Source organism: Jaculus jaculus, chromosome 12, assembly GCF_020740685.1.
Source record: "Jaculus jaculus isolate mJacJac1 chromosome 12, mJacJac1.mat.Y.cur, whole genome shotgun sequence".
Lineage (NCBI taxonomy): Eukaryota > Metazoa > Chordata > Mammalia > Rodentia > Dipodidae > Jaculus > Jaculus jaculus.
The window spans coordinates 55,953,703-55,971,965 of NC_059113.1; the positions used below are offsets into that span (position 1 = coordinate 55,953,703).

At 39.5% G+C, this 18,263-nt stretch overlaps 1 protein-coding gene across 1 annotated transcript in view; it reads left to right on the top strand.

Moving 5' to 3' along the window:
* The window catches only part of LOC101613773 (phospholipid-transporting ATPase ABCA3-like), a 196,412-nt gene extending 180,676 nt beyond the window's left edge, over positions 1–15,736 (top strand). Inside the window, exons 26-30 of the mRNA XM_045130610.1 lie at positions 925–1,112; positions 2,316–2,486; positions 3,240–3,430; positions 14,953–15,026; positions 15,574–15,736. Of these exons, the coding sequence (XP_044986545.1) occupies positions 925–1,112; positions 2,316–2,486; positions 3,240–3,430; positions 14,953–15,026; positions 15,574–15,702 (753 nt within the window). The 3' untranslated portion in view covers positions 15,703–15,736. The remainder of the gene's footprint in view (positions 1–924; positions 1,113–2,315; positions 2,487–3,239; positions 3,431–14,952; positions 15,027–15,573) is intronic.
* Positions 15,737–18,263: the final 2,527 nt, after the last annotated feature.

Genomic DNA, 18,263 nt, shown 5'->3' on the forward strand with positions numbered 1-18,263 from the left:
CTTTGTATCTGGCTTTGTGTAGGTGCTGGGATCAAACTCAGGTTGGTACGCTTGTAAAGCATGTATCTATAATCCATGAGCTCTAAAGTTCTTAAAATATCTTGCAGGTTATATTGAATTTCCTATACCCATAAATTGCTTTCCAAGAAATTAATTTAAAATTTCCAAACATACGGATTCTAAAACTTCTTATTGTGATGAGATATTTTGTCTTCATGTGATCTGTAGTGTGTTGACTTCTTTTATGACTAAAATGAGGCCTAGAATGCCAACTGAGCTCATTTGCCTCTTAGATAATGCTCAAGAGCTATATACACATAATCAAAAGATTAAGGACTCCACTGACAGCTGATCCATCTGCAATCACTGCCAAGGAGTCAGGATATAGGACTAAGCCTAACCTAGATGTTGCTAGCCACTCTCTGCCTTTATAAAAGTTTTTGAATTTGATATCCTGACATTCCTTGAGACCAAACTCATAATGACTTGTGAGAGAAGCTATGACCCCAACCTTTGAAATAACTTACCTATTCACCAATGTTTCACCCCATACTACCAGTTTTATATCTCATTTTAGGTTTAGGATATATTTCCTTTAGGCTCATAATAAATGCAGAGTGAGCAATGACAGATTAATCTTCTTCAGGCAAATGTACTTCTGCAAATAAAGGTACACTTCTCCAATTTTATATTAAGCAAAGTTATCCTGGACACACATTATGCATGCTTAGAGTTCTAATACATGCAAAAACCTTTAACTGTAGTGATCCTATAAACATTGGAAGTTGGAGGACAAGAAATTATTTTAATAATCTCATAGGGCTTTTATAGTCATGGACCAGAGAACTGTAAGTGTTTTACATCATCCATATTTACTGTAAGCTCAGTGTGATAGCAGACTTATATCCATTACTATTCTTTTAGGTAAGGTCAAAAATTGGCTATTGTCCACAATTTGATGCCATGCTAGATTATATGACTGTTCGAGAAACACTGATCATGTATGCCAGGGTGTGGGGGATCCCAGAGGAAAAAATTCATCTCTATGTGACCAACTTAATGAATTTACTGAATCTACAATCACATGCTGACAAGGTCATTTACACTTTGAGGTAAGATACAAAGCTGGTGTTCCCATTGTAGCTAAGATTGCAAAATCTCCCTGTGTTTCCGCTGTTGGGGATAAATACCCAGTTTAACCCAAGATCCACTAACAAGCAAGCAATAAATCTGATGTTTCTCTGCCATTAGATGGGCCTAGGGAGTTTTATACATTCCCTCATAGAGATGAAACTCAGAAATGCATTCCAATGATAGTGCAATGAAAGTGTAGCAGACAGCTTACAAATGACAGCATTTCTCTATCTTCTCACTATGGTTCCTTGTCTCCTCAAAAATGACAAATGGAAGCCAGGCATGGTGGCACATGCCTTTAATTCCAGCACTTGGGAGGCAGAGGTAGGAGGATTGCCATGAGTTCAAGGCCACCCTGAGACTCCATAGTGAATTCCAGGTCAGCCTGGGCTAGAGTGAAACCCTACCTCGAAAAACAAAAACAAACAAACAAACAAACAAACAAAGACAAATGGAGAATTTTTCTATTGTTCTGGCAACTACATCTCTTACTTCTGTGTGAATCCCAAGAATATGATTGTAAATTTCAGTGTTACAAAGGCTAAAAATGGCCGGGTGTGGTGGTGCACTTCTTAAATCCCAGCACTAGGGAGCCAGAGTCAGGAAGATGCCGTGAGTTTGAGGCCACCCTGAGATTAATTCCAGGTCAGCCTGGACCAGGGTGAGACCCTACCTCGAAAAACAAAACAAAAAGGCTAAACATGAACTTACAGACATAACTCATTCAATTTTTTTTTTTACTTTTTTTATTATTTTCTTTGAGAGAGCGAAAGGCAGATAGAGAGAGAAAGAATAGTCATACCAGGGCTTTTAGCAAACAAATTCCAGACACATGCACCCCCTTGTGTGCATGTGCAACATTGCACACTTGCATCACTGCATCTGGCTATGTGGGGCCTGGAGATTGTAACATGAGTTCTTAGGCTTCCCAGGCAAGTGCCTTAATTACTAAGCCATCTCTCCAGCCCCAAAATTCATCTTTCTAAAATGCAAATGAATGTGAAATAATTTGTTCGTATATTGGTACATACACAGTTAGCATTTACCAAACCTTAGCAAATGTTTCTTGTTAATAAAAGATGGGTGTTAAATTATGTATTATGTATTAGATTGATACAATGTACAATGTAATACATACTATATTTTCTTGTTCCACATTTTCTGTTTCCTTGGCCATGAAGTGGAGGCAACAAACGTAAGCTTAGCACTGCTGTGTCTATAATGGGAAAGCCCTCGGTTGTCTTCCTGGATGAGCCATCCACTGGCATGGACCCACTGTCACGGCGCCTGCTGTGGAACGCAGTGATAAAGACACGAGAAAGTGGCAAGGTCATCATCATAACCTCACACAGGTGCGACTCACTGGAATCTTACTTTTTTGTTGTTGTTTACTTTTATTTATTTATTTGACAGAGAGAGAGAGAGAGAGAGAGAGAGAGAAAATGGGCATGCTAGGGCCTCCAGCCACTGCAAACGAACTCCAGACGCGTGCGCCCCCTTGTGCATCTGGCTAACGTGGGTCCTGGGGAATCGAGCCTCAAACCAGGGTCCTTAGGCTTCACAGGCAAGCGCTTGACCCCTAAGCCATCTCTCCAGCCCTTTTTTTTTTTTTTTTTTTTTTTGAGGCAAGCTCAACAGACTGCCTTTTTATGTGAAAGTGAGAGAATTGGCACACCAGGGCCTCCAGCAATGTAATCAAACTTCAGACATGCGTGCCCCCTTGTGTGCATGTGCAAGCTTGCATGCTTGCATCACTGTGTGTCTGGTGTCTGGCTTACATGGGACCTGGAGAGTTGAGCATGAATCCTTAGGCTTCACAGGCAAGCGTCTTAACCATTAAGCAATCTCTCCATCACTCACCAGAATCTTAATTGGGTTAAATAATAAGTGTGAGGCAAGGGCAGTATATTCAGACACTGTCCTGTCCTGTTTGAGGATTTTGTCCTCTACTATTTCAATTTCAAAAGTACCTCCACTTCATATAATCAGAATGTGAAGGCAAATGAAACTGTTTTCAAAGAGAATCACTGAATGTTTGAATTATAGAATATTCCCAAATGGAGATATTTTCACCCTCATATAATTCTGGTGTCTTGTTTTTCAAGTATGGAGGAATGTGAGGCTCTCTGTACCAGACTAGCGATCATGGTGCTGGGGAAATTCATGTGCCTGGGCAGCCCTCAACATCTCAAGAACAAGTTTGGCAATATTTATACCATGACTGCCAAGTTCAGGATTGGTACTGATGACAGTGTAATAGAGAATTTTAAAGAATTTATTGCAAGGGTTTTCCCAGGTAAGTTAGGTTGGGCTAATTTACTGATGATAAATTAAGCCATATTTATCTCACCATCCATATGTTGTATGTCTCTAATGACTTTTTCCTATGAGTTTTGATATGTTTAAATTTCTTAAAATGAGTCCTCCCAAGGATTTTTAGTATAATAAATACTTTGTATCTGGTTAAGCTTAGTTTTTGAGGGACAAAAAGGAAAGTATTTGCTAGTCACTTGATCGGCGAATCAGACATTCATTAATTGGCAGGTCATCCTGGCAAAAAATAAACAGAGATGCATCTGGATTAAATGAGATCATAGAACAAAGGGACCTAACAGATATATACAGGATATTTCATCCAAATGCTGCAGAATACACATTCTTTTCAGCAGCACATGGAAAAAATTCTCTAAAATATACCATATATTAGGACACAAAGCAAATCTTAAATACATGAAAATTGAAATAATTCCTTGCACTCTAATTGATCACAATGGGATCAAACTATAAATCAAATGCAAGAAAAGTTATAGAGCATACACAAAATCATGGAAACTAAACAATACACTACTAAATGATGAATGGGTCAATGAAGAAATCAAGAAGGAAATCAAAAGATTCATAGAGTCAAATGGTTATGACAACACAAGATACCAAAACCTTTGAGACACAATGAAGGCAGTCTTAAGATGGAAATTTATAGCTCTGCATGCCTATATGAAGAAATTAGAAATGTTACAGGTAAACAACTTAATGCTTCTCCTTAAAGCCTTGGAAAAAGAGCAAGGCAAACCAAAAAGCAGTAGATGGGAAGAAATAACAAAGATTAGGGCCAAAATTAATGAAATAGGAGCCACAGGCTGAGATGTCCAGTGCTTGTGACCACAGCGTGCTTTCTCCAGCAGTTGCTGCAGGTCCGGGTCCAGATCTCCTTGTGGGTGGGGTTGTGAGGACCCGCCAAGCACTAGAGAGTGTCCCCGGGCTAGTCCGGGTGCCAGCGCCCTTCCCTTATTAAGGCAGCTCCTGCCACGGAGCGGACAGGGCAGCAGCCCATGTCCCCAGTGGAAGGCGACATGTGCAGCCTGCCATACTTCTGCCCCCTGCCAGGAAGTGTGGGGCTTCCACAGAGGTTCCAAGAAGCTGGGCATACCCACAGGAAATTCACATCATCCACACCTTCAAAGAGGACTTCTATATGTAAATTCTCAATGTGGCCATTGTGATTCTTTAAAGTCACTCATTTCAGCAATTCAAGGTGTTATTGAAGAAGCTAAGAAATGGCTAGATTTACCAAAACATTTGAAACTCAAAGATGACAATTTCTTCCAGGTTTCTAAAGGCAAAATTATGAATGGCCATTGATGAAAAAACTACCTTATTTATTCATTCACTGTTTATTAAATTTTACTATTCATAAATAGTCAAATCTTAGTTGTATTTTAAAAGAAAAACATTTTTCCCATAGCTGTGAATTAGCTTAAACAGTACAAGGTAGTTTCTCTGGTATTCCTCAGCTGTTAAATCCATTATGCTATAGTACTAAAAAAAAAAATTCATTTAGGGCTGGAGAGATGGCTTAGCAGTTAAGCACTTGCCTGTGAAGCCTAAGGACCTCAGTTCAAGGTTTGATTCCCTAGGACCCACGTTAGCTAGATGCACAAGGGGGCACACACGTCTGGAGTTCATTTACAGTGGCTGGAGGCCCTGGCGCACCAATTCTCTCTCTCTCTCTCTCTAACGGCCTCTTTCTCTCTCTGTCTGTCACTCTCAAATAAATAAATATACAAAAAATTCATTTAAAAGTCAATATTCTTTTTATGTTAAATGTTCACTAAAATGAACCCAAGGAAGATGTTAATTGTCTTATAATGGGAAAATAAGAAGTATGGGTATTTAGTAAGTATGTCAAGGCTAACCCGGGACTGCAAAGACAATTCCAGGTCAGCCTGGGCTAGAGCAAGACCCTACCTCCAGAAAATATCACTAATTTGAAATGAAAACTGTGGTTTCTTATGGTAAAATACGCGTGTGTGTGTACAGCATCTGTTGCTAACAGAAAGGGCCTTAAAAGTAAATGCATCCCAAAATGTAGCATTTATTATTACAGACATGAAGATGTGTGTCGTGTTTCACTTGTTGCCCTTGTGAGGTCATTCACCCTAGTGTGTGTCTTTTTCTAGAGCTGCTTTAATTTGAAGTGGCCTGGACACTGTCAGTTTTTTAAAACAGTAAACGATCTTGTTTTTGTGTTGTATTTTGAGAGTATTGTCATTTAGCATTTTTCTTGACTTTGGCTCTTTTGCTTTAAGTGAATGTTTCCCTTATAGCCACTGGGAACAGCCTGCAGTGTGCACATCAGAGATCGCCTGTGACTGTGCCAAGCAGTACCTCACTGTGGATGGTGGGGAAGTGCATTTTTGCATTGCACTTTCAGAAACACGCACACGTGCGTGCACACACACACACACACACACACACACACTTCATTTACAGGCTGCCTTCCTCAGGAGCTCATGAGCACATAGCCATTGCAGGTGGCTTTGTGTCCCATGCGATGGTCCACTGCATCAGTGCTCAGGGTGTATAGAGGTTTGCTGGTGGGGAGACAGGGTAGGAGGGTAGGCACTGAAGTATGCTGAAAGTCATTATAGAGATACATATGTATGTAGTGTATGTGTGTATTTTTATGTGATGTGGATGGCCCAGGGCTTATACACCAAGTGTAAACACCAAGTATTGTGTACATCCTCAGCCCTGAAAATAAATGTTTTAATGTTAGAAATTTTTAAAAAATTAATGAAATAGAAACCAAAACAACAATCCAAAGAATCAATGAAACAGAGTTGGTTCTTTGAAAGGATAAACAAGATTGATAAACCTATAGCAAATCTGACCAAAAGAAAGAGAGAAGAGACACAAATTAATAAAATTAGAGATTAAAAAGGCACCATCACATCAGATACCAGAGAAATTCAAAAAATCGTAAGGAAGTACTATAAGAACATATACTGGAATAAGTTTAAAAATCTGAAAGAAATGGATGATTTCATGATTTATATGACCCACCTATATATTAAATCAAGATGAGATTAACCACTTAAATAGACAAATAACAAGTACAGAGATTCAAGCAGGTATCAAAAATCTTCCAATAAAAGTCCAGGCCCAGATGGATTCACTGGTGAATTTTACCAGACCTTCATGGGAGAACTAACACTAATGCTTCTTAAACTTTTCCATGAAATAAAAAACAAGAAAAAAAAAAATCCTACCAAACTCCTCCTACGAAGCCAGCCTCACCCAGATACCAAAACCAGACAAAGATAGAATAAAATAAAATTACAGACCAATTTCTGTCATGAACATAGATGCAATACTTCTCAACAAAATATTGGCAAACAAAATATAGGAATATATAAGAAAAATCATTCACCATGACCAAGTAGACTTTATCACAGGGATGGTTCAACATATGCAAATAGATAAATGTAATATATTATATAAATGAACTAAAGGACAAAAATCATATGATTATCACATTAGATGCAGAAAAAGCATTTGACAAAATCCAACATCCCTTCATAATAGAAGTCATACAGAGACTGGGAATGGAAGGAACATATCTCAACATAGTAAAGACTATTTACGACAAACCTACAGCAACATAATGCTGAATGGATAAAGACTTGAAGCTTTTACACTGAATTCAGGAACAAAACAAGGGTGTCCACTGTCCCCAACTTTATTTAATCTGGTACTAGAAGTCTTGGCCATAGCAATGAGCCAAGTGAAACATATAAAAGTAATACAAATTGGAAAGGAAGAGATCAAGTTATCATCATTTGCAGATGATATGACTCTTTATATAAAGGACCCCAAAGACTCTACCAGCAAACTGTTAGAGCTGATAAACACCTATAGCCATGTAGCAGGATACAAAATAAACACACAGAAATCAGTAGCCTTCCTATATGCTAACAACAAACAAACATAGGATGAAATCAGAGAATCATTCCCATTCATAATTGCATCAAAAAAATAATAAACTACCTTGGAATAAACCTAAACAAGGAAGTGAAGGATCTGTACAATGAAAACTTTAAAACACTCAAGCAAGAAATTACAGAAGACATTAGGAAATGGAAATATATCACATGTTCTTGGATCGGAAGAATCAATATTGTGAAAATGGTAGTCCTACTGAAAGCAATCTACGCATTTTATGTGATCCCCATCAAAATTCCAATGGTATTCTTCATAGAAATAGAAAAAACAATCAAAAATTCATTGGGAATCTCAGAAAACCTCGAATATCTAAAATAATACTAAGCAACAAAAATAAGGCTGTTTGGTATCACCATACCTAATTTTAACCTATACTACAGAGCCATAGTAACAAAAACAGCATGGTACTGGGACAAAAACAGACATGTAAATCAGTGGAACAGAGTAGAGGAGCCAGCTTTAAGTCTGGGTAGCTATAGCCACCTGATATTCAACAAAAAAATGCCAAAAATACTCATTGGAGAGAAGACAGCCTTTTCAGCAAATGGTTCTGGGAAAACTGGATATGTATTTGTAGAAATATGAAAATAGATCCTTATCTCTCTTTATGCACATGTATTAAGTCCAAATGAATCAAAGACCTTAATGTCAGACTTGAAACTCTGAAACTACTAGAGGAAAAAGTAGGGGAAACCCTTCAACATATTGGTCTTGGCAAAGACTTTCTGAATATAACCCAACTGGTCAGGCAAAAAACCACAGGTTAACTGCTGGGACCTCATGAAATTACAAAGCTTTTGTACTGCAAATACACTGTGAATAGAGCAAAGAGGCAACCTACAGAATGGGAGAAAATCTTTGCCAACTATACATGTGTTAGAGGACTAATATCTAGGAAATACAAAAAACTCAAAAAATTAAATGATAAGAAATCAAACAACCCAATTAAAAATGGGCTGTGGAACTAAATAGGGAGTTCTCAAAAGAAGAAATACAGATGGCATCTAAACATCCAAAAAGAATATTCTACATCCTTAGTCATCAGCAAAATGAAGATTAAAACTGTGTTGAGATTCCATCTCACTCCTGTCAGATTGGCTACCATCATGAGAACAAATGACCATAAATGCTGGTGAGGATGGGGAAAAAGAGGAACCCTTTTATGCTATTAGTGAGCATACATTCTGGTCTAGCCATTGTGGAAATCAGTGTGGAGGTTCCTGAGACAGCTAAAAATATATCTACCATATGACCTGGCTGTAGCACTCCTAGGCATATATCCTAAGGACTCGTCTCACTACCATAGAGATACTTGTTCAACCGTGTTTATTGTTGCTGTATTCACAATAGCTGGGAAATGGAACCAGCTTAGATGTCCCTCAACTGATGAGTGGATAATGAAGATGTGGCACATTTACACAATGGAGTTCTACTCAGAGGTTAAAGAAAAATGAAGTTACAAAATTTGCAGGAAAATGGATGGATCTGGAACGATTATACTAAGTGAGGTAACCCAGGCCAGAAAGCCCAACGTCACATGTTCTCTGTCATATGTGGATCCTAGCTACAAATGACTGGACTTCTAACTGAGTAGGAATAAAACTCAGTAGCAGAGGCCAGTAACCTAGAAAGGAGATATAAAGGGTATAGAAAGGAAGGGATGGGGGGGGTTTAATAGGATGGTATTGTATATATGTAAGTAGAAGAACAGATTAATGGGGGTGAAAAAGTGTAGGTGAGGTCAGGGGAAGAGATTGAGTAAAGGAAAGGTGGAGGGAGGGCTAATCAAAATCTAAGAGGATACAAATAAATCATATGGAATCCTCCGGTTTCGGACAATAGACCACTCAGGAGCCATAGATCGTTGTTAGAAAATTTTCAGTGCCAGGGATGGGATACCTCCAGTGAGTTGTTGGCCAGGGAGGTCCCAGATGCCCCCAAAACATTATAGGCCATTGCCAAGGCCCTTGGTTTCCCATCAGGAATGGATGGTAAGACCCTGTTGCTGAAGACTCCACATACTTGGGCTGCAATGCCACTGAGAAATCCTGCTGGAACTGAGCTTATAACCTCCTCCATGTTAGACCAGCTGACAGAAAGCTGGAAGAAGCCATTCTACATGTAGTTCAATGGGAGAAAGAGATACCACCAGTGAAGATACTCAACAGTGGACCCTGCAAGCCTTATAATTGGCCAGCCAGGCCAAATGAGCCAACGGGTGCAATAGTGGCATGGTGGAAACCAACTGCCCTCCAATTGGACTGGAGGCCCACTCCACGGGGGGAAACACATCCCTGATACTGAAAACTTAAAACGGGGGTAGCCATGAGTTCTAGGGGTGTAACATCTGCTGATGTCTGGAAAAATGTATATACTATGCTTATCAAACTGCCCAGTAAACACTTATCTTAATATTTATACCCTTATATTAACGCTACTCTCACTTTGGGTGGAGAATCTTCTCTTTCCAGATGGCAGTGACCTTGGGATTACTCAGAAGGTATCATAGTGCTTGTTCAAAGAAGTGATTGGAGTACTGAGTAACATCTCGATCACCCTTCCAAGGCTCAGGGTCTAATGCGGAAGAGGTGGCGGAAAGAATGTAAGAGCCAAAGGAACAATAGGATTCCTTACAATGTGCTCCCTCAAGTCATAAAATGACCTGGATATCCATGACCTCATAGTGCCTGACACTACCTACACAAGACCATCATAAGAGGAGGAAAAGGCCATGACATCAAAATAAAAGACAGACTGAGATGGGGAGGGGATATGATGGAGAATGGAATTTCAAATGGGAAAGTTGGGGGGGGGTTATTACCATGGGATACTTTTTATAATCATGGAAAATGTTAGTAAAAATTGAGGGAAAAATAGAAGCAAAAAAAAATCTAAGAGGATATAAATAAGACATATGGAAACCTACTTTTTTGGACAATGGAACACACAGGAGCCATAGATTGTTCCTAGAGTATTTTCAGTGCCAGGGATGGGATACCTTCCAGTGAATTATTGGCTAGGGACGTCCCTGATGCCCTCAAAACATTACAGGCTACTGGTGAGGCTTTTGGTTTCCCACCAAGAATAGATGGTAGTAACCTATTGCTGAAGACTCCACATACTTGGGCTGAAAGGGCACTGAGAAATCCTGCTGGAGCTGAGCTGAAAACATCTTCCATGTAGACCAGCTGACAGAAAACTGGGAAAAGCTACACTACACTGCATGCAGTTCAATGGGAGAGAGAGAGAAATCACCAATGAAGATATTCAGCAGTGGATACTGCAAGCCTTATATTTAGCTAGCCAGGCCAAATGAGCCAATGGGTGCAATAGTGGCACATCTGTTATGGGGAAAACCATTGACCCTTTAATTTGATTAGATGCCCACTCCATGGGAGGGAATACATCCCTGATACTGAAAACCTACAACAGGGTTAGTCATGAGACCTGAGGGGTCTGCTGATGTCTGGCTAAATCTATATACCATGCTCATCAAACTTTCAAATAAGTATTTCTGTTAATGTTCATACCCATATATTAATGCTACTCTCACTTTTGGTTAGAGAAGCTTCTCTTTTCAGATGGCAGTGACCTTGGGATGACTAGCAAGGCACCATGGTGCTGAGAAGAAGTGACAGAGGAGTGCTCAGCACTGAAATATCTCTATCACACCTTTCAAAGCTTAGGGTCCATTGCAGAAGAGGTGACAGAAAGAATGTAAGATCCGAAGGAATCCTTACAATGTGCTCCCCCAGACACAAAATGGCCTGGCTATCTGTGACCTCACCATGCTTGCCAGTACATACACAAGATCATCATAATAGAAGGAAAAGATCATGACATCAAAGTAAAAGACTGATTGAGACTTCTGGTTAAGATGTCAGGGTAGGAACCACGCCAAACCAGCCAGGGGAGAAAAAGCCAAAACAAAACCATCAACAAAAAAGCAGCAAAATGCGCACTTTTACTAAAAAGTGAGGTGTATAAGAAATTAAAATGGCAGCAGAGAAGTAGGAGAGATCCAGAGCATCCAGAGCCCACGAAGGCAGGCAAAACCGGCTCCAGCAGCAGCACCAGGTCTGTGGGGCTACAGCTGCCAGGCTTGGCCTGAGCTGCAGGAAAAGCCAGGTGAGGGGATTTTCCACTCATACTGGAGCTCTTTGCAAACTCAAGAAATGTGAAGGGAGAACCACAGTGAACAACAGAGGAGCAGATCACCAGGTAGAGGATCACACAGACCAGGAAAAGAATTAGAGCCACCATCGACAGCCTCCCCTCCCCCACCACCAGTGCAGGCACCAGCAAGCACCAGAGATCAGCGGAAGGGAGATCACAGTACCCAGACCCAGCGAAAAGAGCAGCAATCCTGCTTGAACCCACAGTGCACCAAAGAGGAACCCAAGCAGGAGCACAATATAACTGAGCCCAAAATCATCCCAAAAGGTAACTGGGATTACACCAGGTCAGTACCTGCCTAATAAACCTGGTATATAGGCCTGAATCGGAAGTGCTAATTGCACCTTCCATATCAGGATAAATTATATGTTAAATCTGATGGATGATCAGATTTGCCATTCTTAAATAAGCTATATTTTGGCCTTGTTATTTGTTGCTTCTTGGTTTATAGTAGCTTTGTTTCCTTTTCTGTTATACATTTGGGAAGGGTCTCACTTGGTCACAAGCTGACTTGGAGCCCTCAACAGACTAGAAATCTTAACCTCCTTGTTGTCAGGATTAAGGGTGTGGGTGGGGAACCACACACCTTAAGGGACAGTTAGAGGATCTGGTTGTCATAATACTTACTCTGGCATAAATTCTCTGTGCTGGTTTTCATTGAAAGTGTATATTGTTTAGTTAAATTTTAGAATCTGCCTGTATTTAGTTCCACTCAGACTACTTGAATACTCTCATAGCAGGCAAATCCAACATCTGGGGTCACTTTTGTAGATAATATGAGTGTCTTGAGAGCCACACCTAACACCTTAAGCTCCTATCCTGAAGGTATATAACATCAGATTGATTGATACATCTAATAATACAGCTAACTAGAAAATCCAAGCATTAAATTAATCCAAGATGCAAAAATGTATGCATTATAACACAATAAACACCAAAAATCAAGACAATATAAATGCACCAAAAAGTATTAATGCATCAGAAATGACCTCCAGTGAGAACGAGTTAGAGGAAATGCCTGAGAAAGATTTCAAAAGAATGATTATAAATATGTTCAAAGAAGTCAAAGAAGAAATCAAAGGAATGAAAGAGGAAATCAAAAGCATCAAAGAAGACATAGGACACCAATTTAATGAAATAAAGAGGTCAATACAAGACATAAATAAGGAAATAGAAATAATAAAGAAAAAGTAGTCAGAATTACTAGCAATGAAGAACACAGTTAATGAAATAAAAAACTCTCTAAGTCTGATTGAGAGGGGGAGGGGGTATTATGGAGAGTGGAGTTTCAAAGGGGAAAGTGGAGAGAAGTAGGGAATTACCATGGGATATTGTTTACAGTTATGGAAGTTAATAAAAAAAAAAAAAACACCATGACATTCACAACATTCAGATCTAAGAAGTAACTTGTATGCCTGTTGTAGTCAAATGAAATGTTATGAAATATTCAAATACTTGATGATTGTACAAAAAGAAAAACATAACTACATGAACCAACATGAAAGAAACTTAAACATATAATATTACATGTAAAAAGCTTGAAAAGGTTAGACCCTGTGGCTGGGAATGTAGCTCAATTGTAAAGCATGTGGCCTATAAAGCATAAGGCCCTGAGTTTGAACCTCAACACTATAAAAAAGAAAAAAGAGGGCTGGAAAGATTGCTTAGTGGCTTAAGGCACTTGCCTATAAAGCCTAAGGACCTGGACTTGATTCCCCAGAACCTATGTAAAGCCATATGCAGTGATATATACATCTGGAGTTAGTTACAGTGTCTAGAAGCCCTGACACATCTTTCTATTCCCTGACTCCCTATCTGTCTATCTTTCTCTCTCTTTCTCTGTGTCTCTCTTCTATCTCTCTCTACTCACAAATAAATAAATAAAAATGTTTTTAACAGATATGATGGAGAATGGAATTTCAAAGGGGAAAGTAGAAGGGGGAGGGAGAATATTACCATGGGATATTTTTTATTATAATCATGGAAAATGTTAATAAAACTTGAGAAAAAAAATGTTTTTAACAAATAAAAGGACTGGAAGCTGGGCATGGTTGTGCATGCCTTTAATCCCAGCACTCAGAAGGAAGAGGTAGGAGGATCACCATGAGTTCAAGGCCACCCTGAGACTATATCATGAATACCAGGTCAGCATAGGCTAAAGCAAGACCGTACCTTGAAAAACCAAAATAATAATAATAATAATAAACAAATAAATGAATAAAAGAATTGGAAAGATGAACTAGCAGTTAAGGCACTTGCTGGTGAAGCCTAAGGACCCAGCTTCAATTCTCCAGGTCCTACATAAGCCAGAAGCATGTGGGCGCACATGTGTCTGGAGTTTGTTTGCAGAGGCTAGAGACCCTGGCATGCCCTTCCTCTTCCCTCCCTCCTCCCTCTCACCTTTCCTTCCTCTCTCTGTCTCTAATTTAAAAAAAAAAGTTAAAGAACATTCTGGATAATTCCATTCATATGTATTTCAAAAGTAGTGAAATCTGAATGATGTTTTAGGGTCACATATATGAAGACAAAACAGCAAATTTTTCAGTTAACAATGAAGGTATTTTATCAGGAACAGAGGCTAGGAGGTGGCACTTAGGAGTGTCTTAGTGAATGGGATAGCTTCATGTGTACTGGCTTTAAATAATTCATTAAGTTCTATGTTTGAAATGTTGCAGAAAAAAAGATTTGTGTAATCATGGATTTTCTGGTACTAATAGTAAGAAAAACCACACATCATGTATTTTAAAATAATTTTTAACTCAATCTACAAATATACAATGACAAGTATAAATACATCTGTGTGTTCTAGACTAGTAGTGGATACAGCCCTCTTCCCTATCATTCTACCAGTGGGTTCTTACCCCCCAAGCAAGCAAGAACACATGGTCTGAAGTCGTTGGATTATATGAATGAGTCCCTTTCCATTTGACTGGCAGACTGTATGATCACAAGGATAATGAGGCAGCTTGTCCTCCCTGCCCTCCCCAAATAGAAAGTACACACAGCCAGGGGGAAAAAAAATCCCCAGTCCGTATCTCAGCTCTATCTTTATGCAATAAAGTCCTGTAATGTTAACATTTAGGTGGCTCAGTCTTTCACATTAAACCTGTGAGCTGACAAATTCTTTTTGTTCTCAATAACTGTTATAAACTCCACATAATAAGACTGTTTCATCAGGAATAAGCATTAGCCATGTCATGTATGCCAAAGTGTATTATCAAGTCATGGAAATATTACATAGAAATTCCATGAATACCTCTCTCCACAGTATGTAACATTAAATACATGCAGCTATTATTATTTTGTCAGTTTTAAATGAAATAAGTAAGATTGTTCATCAGCCCTATTTTCTTGTCTTAGGTAGTGACTTGAAGCAGGAGAGTCAAACCATCCTTAACTACTATATTCCCAGCAAGGATAATGGCTGGGGCAAGGTAGAAATCATGTCTTTATAACATTATATGTTAAGATAACCCTGATGGTGGGAAGTATTGGGGTTTCAGACACTCAGAATGGAAGCCTGACATTGTGGAGGCAGCATAGCATTAGGTTACTTTCCAAATATCCTTGAGGTATGACTGTCCTGATTTCTTTCTTTCTTTTTTTTTTTTTTTTTTTTTTTTTTTTGAGGTAGGGTCTTGCTCTAGCTCAGGCTGACCTGGAATTCACTATGTAATCTCAAGGTGGCCTTGAACTCACAGTGATCCTCCTACCTCTGCCTCCTGAGTGCTGGAATTAAAGGCATGCGCCACCACGCCCAGGAGAATTGTCTTGATTTCTGCTCTGACTCCCATTAAGAGATTGGAGACACAGAACTGCTGCTTCCTAGTTTCACTGCCACCTGTTTTTTCTGCTCTCTTATCTCACCCTTTGATTTTCTGTATTCCAACATAAACCTGACAGAAGTTGGGGCACTTCTTGCTTGTGGTAGAAGGGAATATGGTTTGCAAAGGTGACTGAATGTTTTTGTTGTTGTTGAAGGTGTTTGACATTTTGGAGAAAGCTAAGCAGGAGTTCGATTTAGAAGACTATTCCATCAGTCAGATCACTCTGGATCAAGTTTTCCTGACATTTGCCAACATACAGAACACAGCAAGTAATGAAAAGTAGGTGCCTTGAGATTTGATTGCAGCCAGTGACTCTGATGTCTTTGTTCACCTTCACCTGGATGCAGAGAGACATTGCTGAGTATGTATATATCTTAGCATAAGAATATTTACATAATAAAGATTTCCTATAGAAGAAATGTGTCCCTTCATTTCAAATTTAGGTAACTGGCCCATGTACCTAGCCTCTAGCCATTGCAAATGAACTCCAAGATATATGCGCCATAGTGTATCTGGCTTTATTTGAACACTGTGCATTGAACCTGGGGTTGTTAGACTTTGTAGGCAAGCACCTTACCAAAAGACAAACCAAAAGACATCCGATGAAATATCCTATCTTTCCTCTCAGAAAAAAGAGAAATATGAAATAGAGTTCATATAATGGCTTACTATGGAGTATTCTGAATAGTCCAGACACATCCAGAAATGATGATGCTATCAGATAGGACAGCCTGAAGAGGAAAAGCCTTGTGCTTTAGTAGCTGGTTATGCTTAAGAGGAGAATAAAGCCTGGAGCAAATCAGCTTTTATACACATATGTGTAAGTATACATTCAGGTTTTAAAGCCAGAAGTCTATGTTGACATCAAAGATTAATAAGGGCTATAGCCAGGCATGGTGGCACACACCTTTAATTCCAGTACTCAGGAGGAGAGGTAAGAGGATTGCTCTGAGTTCGAGACCACACTGAGACTACATAGTGAATTCCAGGTCAGCCTGGGCTAGAGTGAGACCCTACCTCGAAAAACAGAACAAAAACAAAAAAGAAGATTAATAAGGGCTGGAGAGATAGCTTAGCAGTCAAGGCACTTGCCTGTGAAGCCTAAGGACCCAGGTTTGATTCTCTATGTCCCATGTTAGCCAGATGCACATAGTGGCACATGCATCTGGAGTTCATTTGCAGTGGCTAGAGGCCCTGGTGTGCCTATTTTCCATTCTCTCTCTCCTCTCTCCCTCTGTCTCTAATAAATAAATTTTTAAAAATTAAAGGGCTAAGAAATAAGTTGAGGAGCTGGATAGATGGCTCAGCAGGTAAGGTGCTTGCCTAACAAGTCTAAGAACCCCAGGTTCAATGCACAGTGTCCAAATAAAGCCATTTGCAGTGGCTAGAGGCCCTGATGTGCCTATACTCTTTCTCTCTCTCTCTCTCTCTCATTCTCTATTTGTTTGTAAATAAATATTAAACAAAGAAATGTTGAGTTGTAATTTGTAAAAGTCAGGTCAGTATTCTACATGCATAGAATCTCTGCACCAAGAACATTCAGTTTAAAAACAGAAAAATCTCCATTAATCGAGTGCTTGATTTCCTACTGTTCATCCACCTCTAATAAAGAAAGAAGGTGAAATGAATTTGAAAAAGGAAGTATGGGGATCCTTTCTGATCATCCAGGCAGATGTAATGTCCATAAACTTCATGTGAAATCTAACAGTCAGAAAAGCATACAGGTAAGCTGGTCAGGGCTGCATTGTAAAGTGAACAGTCTAAAGCTGCTATACTTTGGGGCAGCTTGTTCAAGGTGTTTTCACATCCTCACATATTGTGAATAATAAAATGATATCCATTAATTCTTCTCTGTTTTAGCTGCAGCATAGCTTTGTGTCTATGTGTGTTGTGTGTGTGCACATGTGTGGAAATCAGAGGACAACCTGGTGTGTTGTTTATGTCCTTCCACCTTTGTTGAGACATGGTTTCTCTTGTTGTTTGCCACTGGGAAGTCTGGCCCATGAGCTTTAGGATTCTCCTGACTGTTTCCCAGTCAGTGGCACAGTGGGATTACAGACATAAGGGGCCACTTTTGTGGCAGGCTTTAGGTGGGTGGTGGGGATCTGAACTTAAGCCACTAGTCTTGAGCCATCTTCCTGGTCCCTAGCTGCAGTCAGTATAACTTTCTTTGGTTTACAATCAATACACCCATCACAGATCTCTGGGAATTGACTTCAGTATTTAGAAAAGTTGTTTTTCCAGGCCAAACATACCAACTGGGTGCTATGGTGGCATGTCTATTATGGGGGGGGAAACCAACTGCTCTCTGATTGGGCCTGAAGTCTGCTCTATTGGAAGGAATTCATGCCTGGTTCTGAAAACCTAATCAGAAGCCTATGGATGGAGTGGTCAAGTCCTCAGAGGGAAACCAACACTGTTGTCTGGCTCAATAAATAAATAAATATGTTATGCCCACCAAACTGCCCTGTAAATACTTATGTTTATGCCCATATATTAATACAACTCTCACTTTGGGTTAGAGAAGATTCCCTTTTTCATATGGCAGTGACCACTGGGGAAACTCAAAATTCACTATAGTGCTGACAAGACACAACAGTTGTTTTTCAGTACTAAGTGAGAAATATCTTCACACCCTCCAAAGCTCAGGCACCATTGTAGAGCTGACAGAAAGAATGTAAGAGCTAAAGCAAGGGGAGAAGTGCTTTGCAATACTGTCTTCCCGACACAAACTGGTCATGGTGTTCATGTCTTCACAGGAGCTGACACTACTTACACAAAACCTTTAGGAAGGAAAAAAAGATAATATTGAAATAGAAAAGAGACTAGTTGTAATGAAGAGAT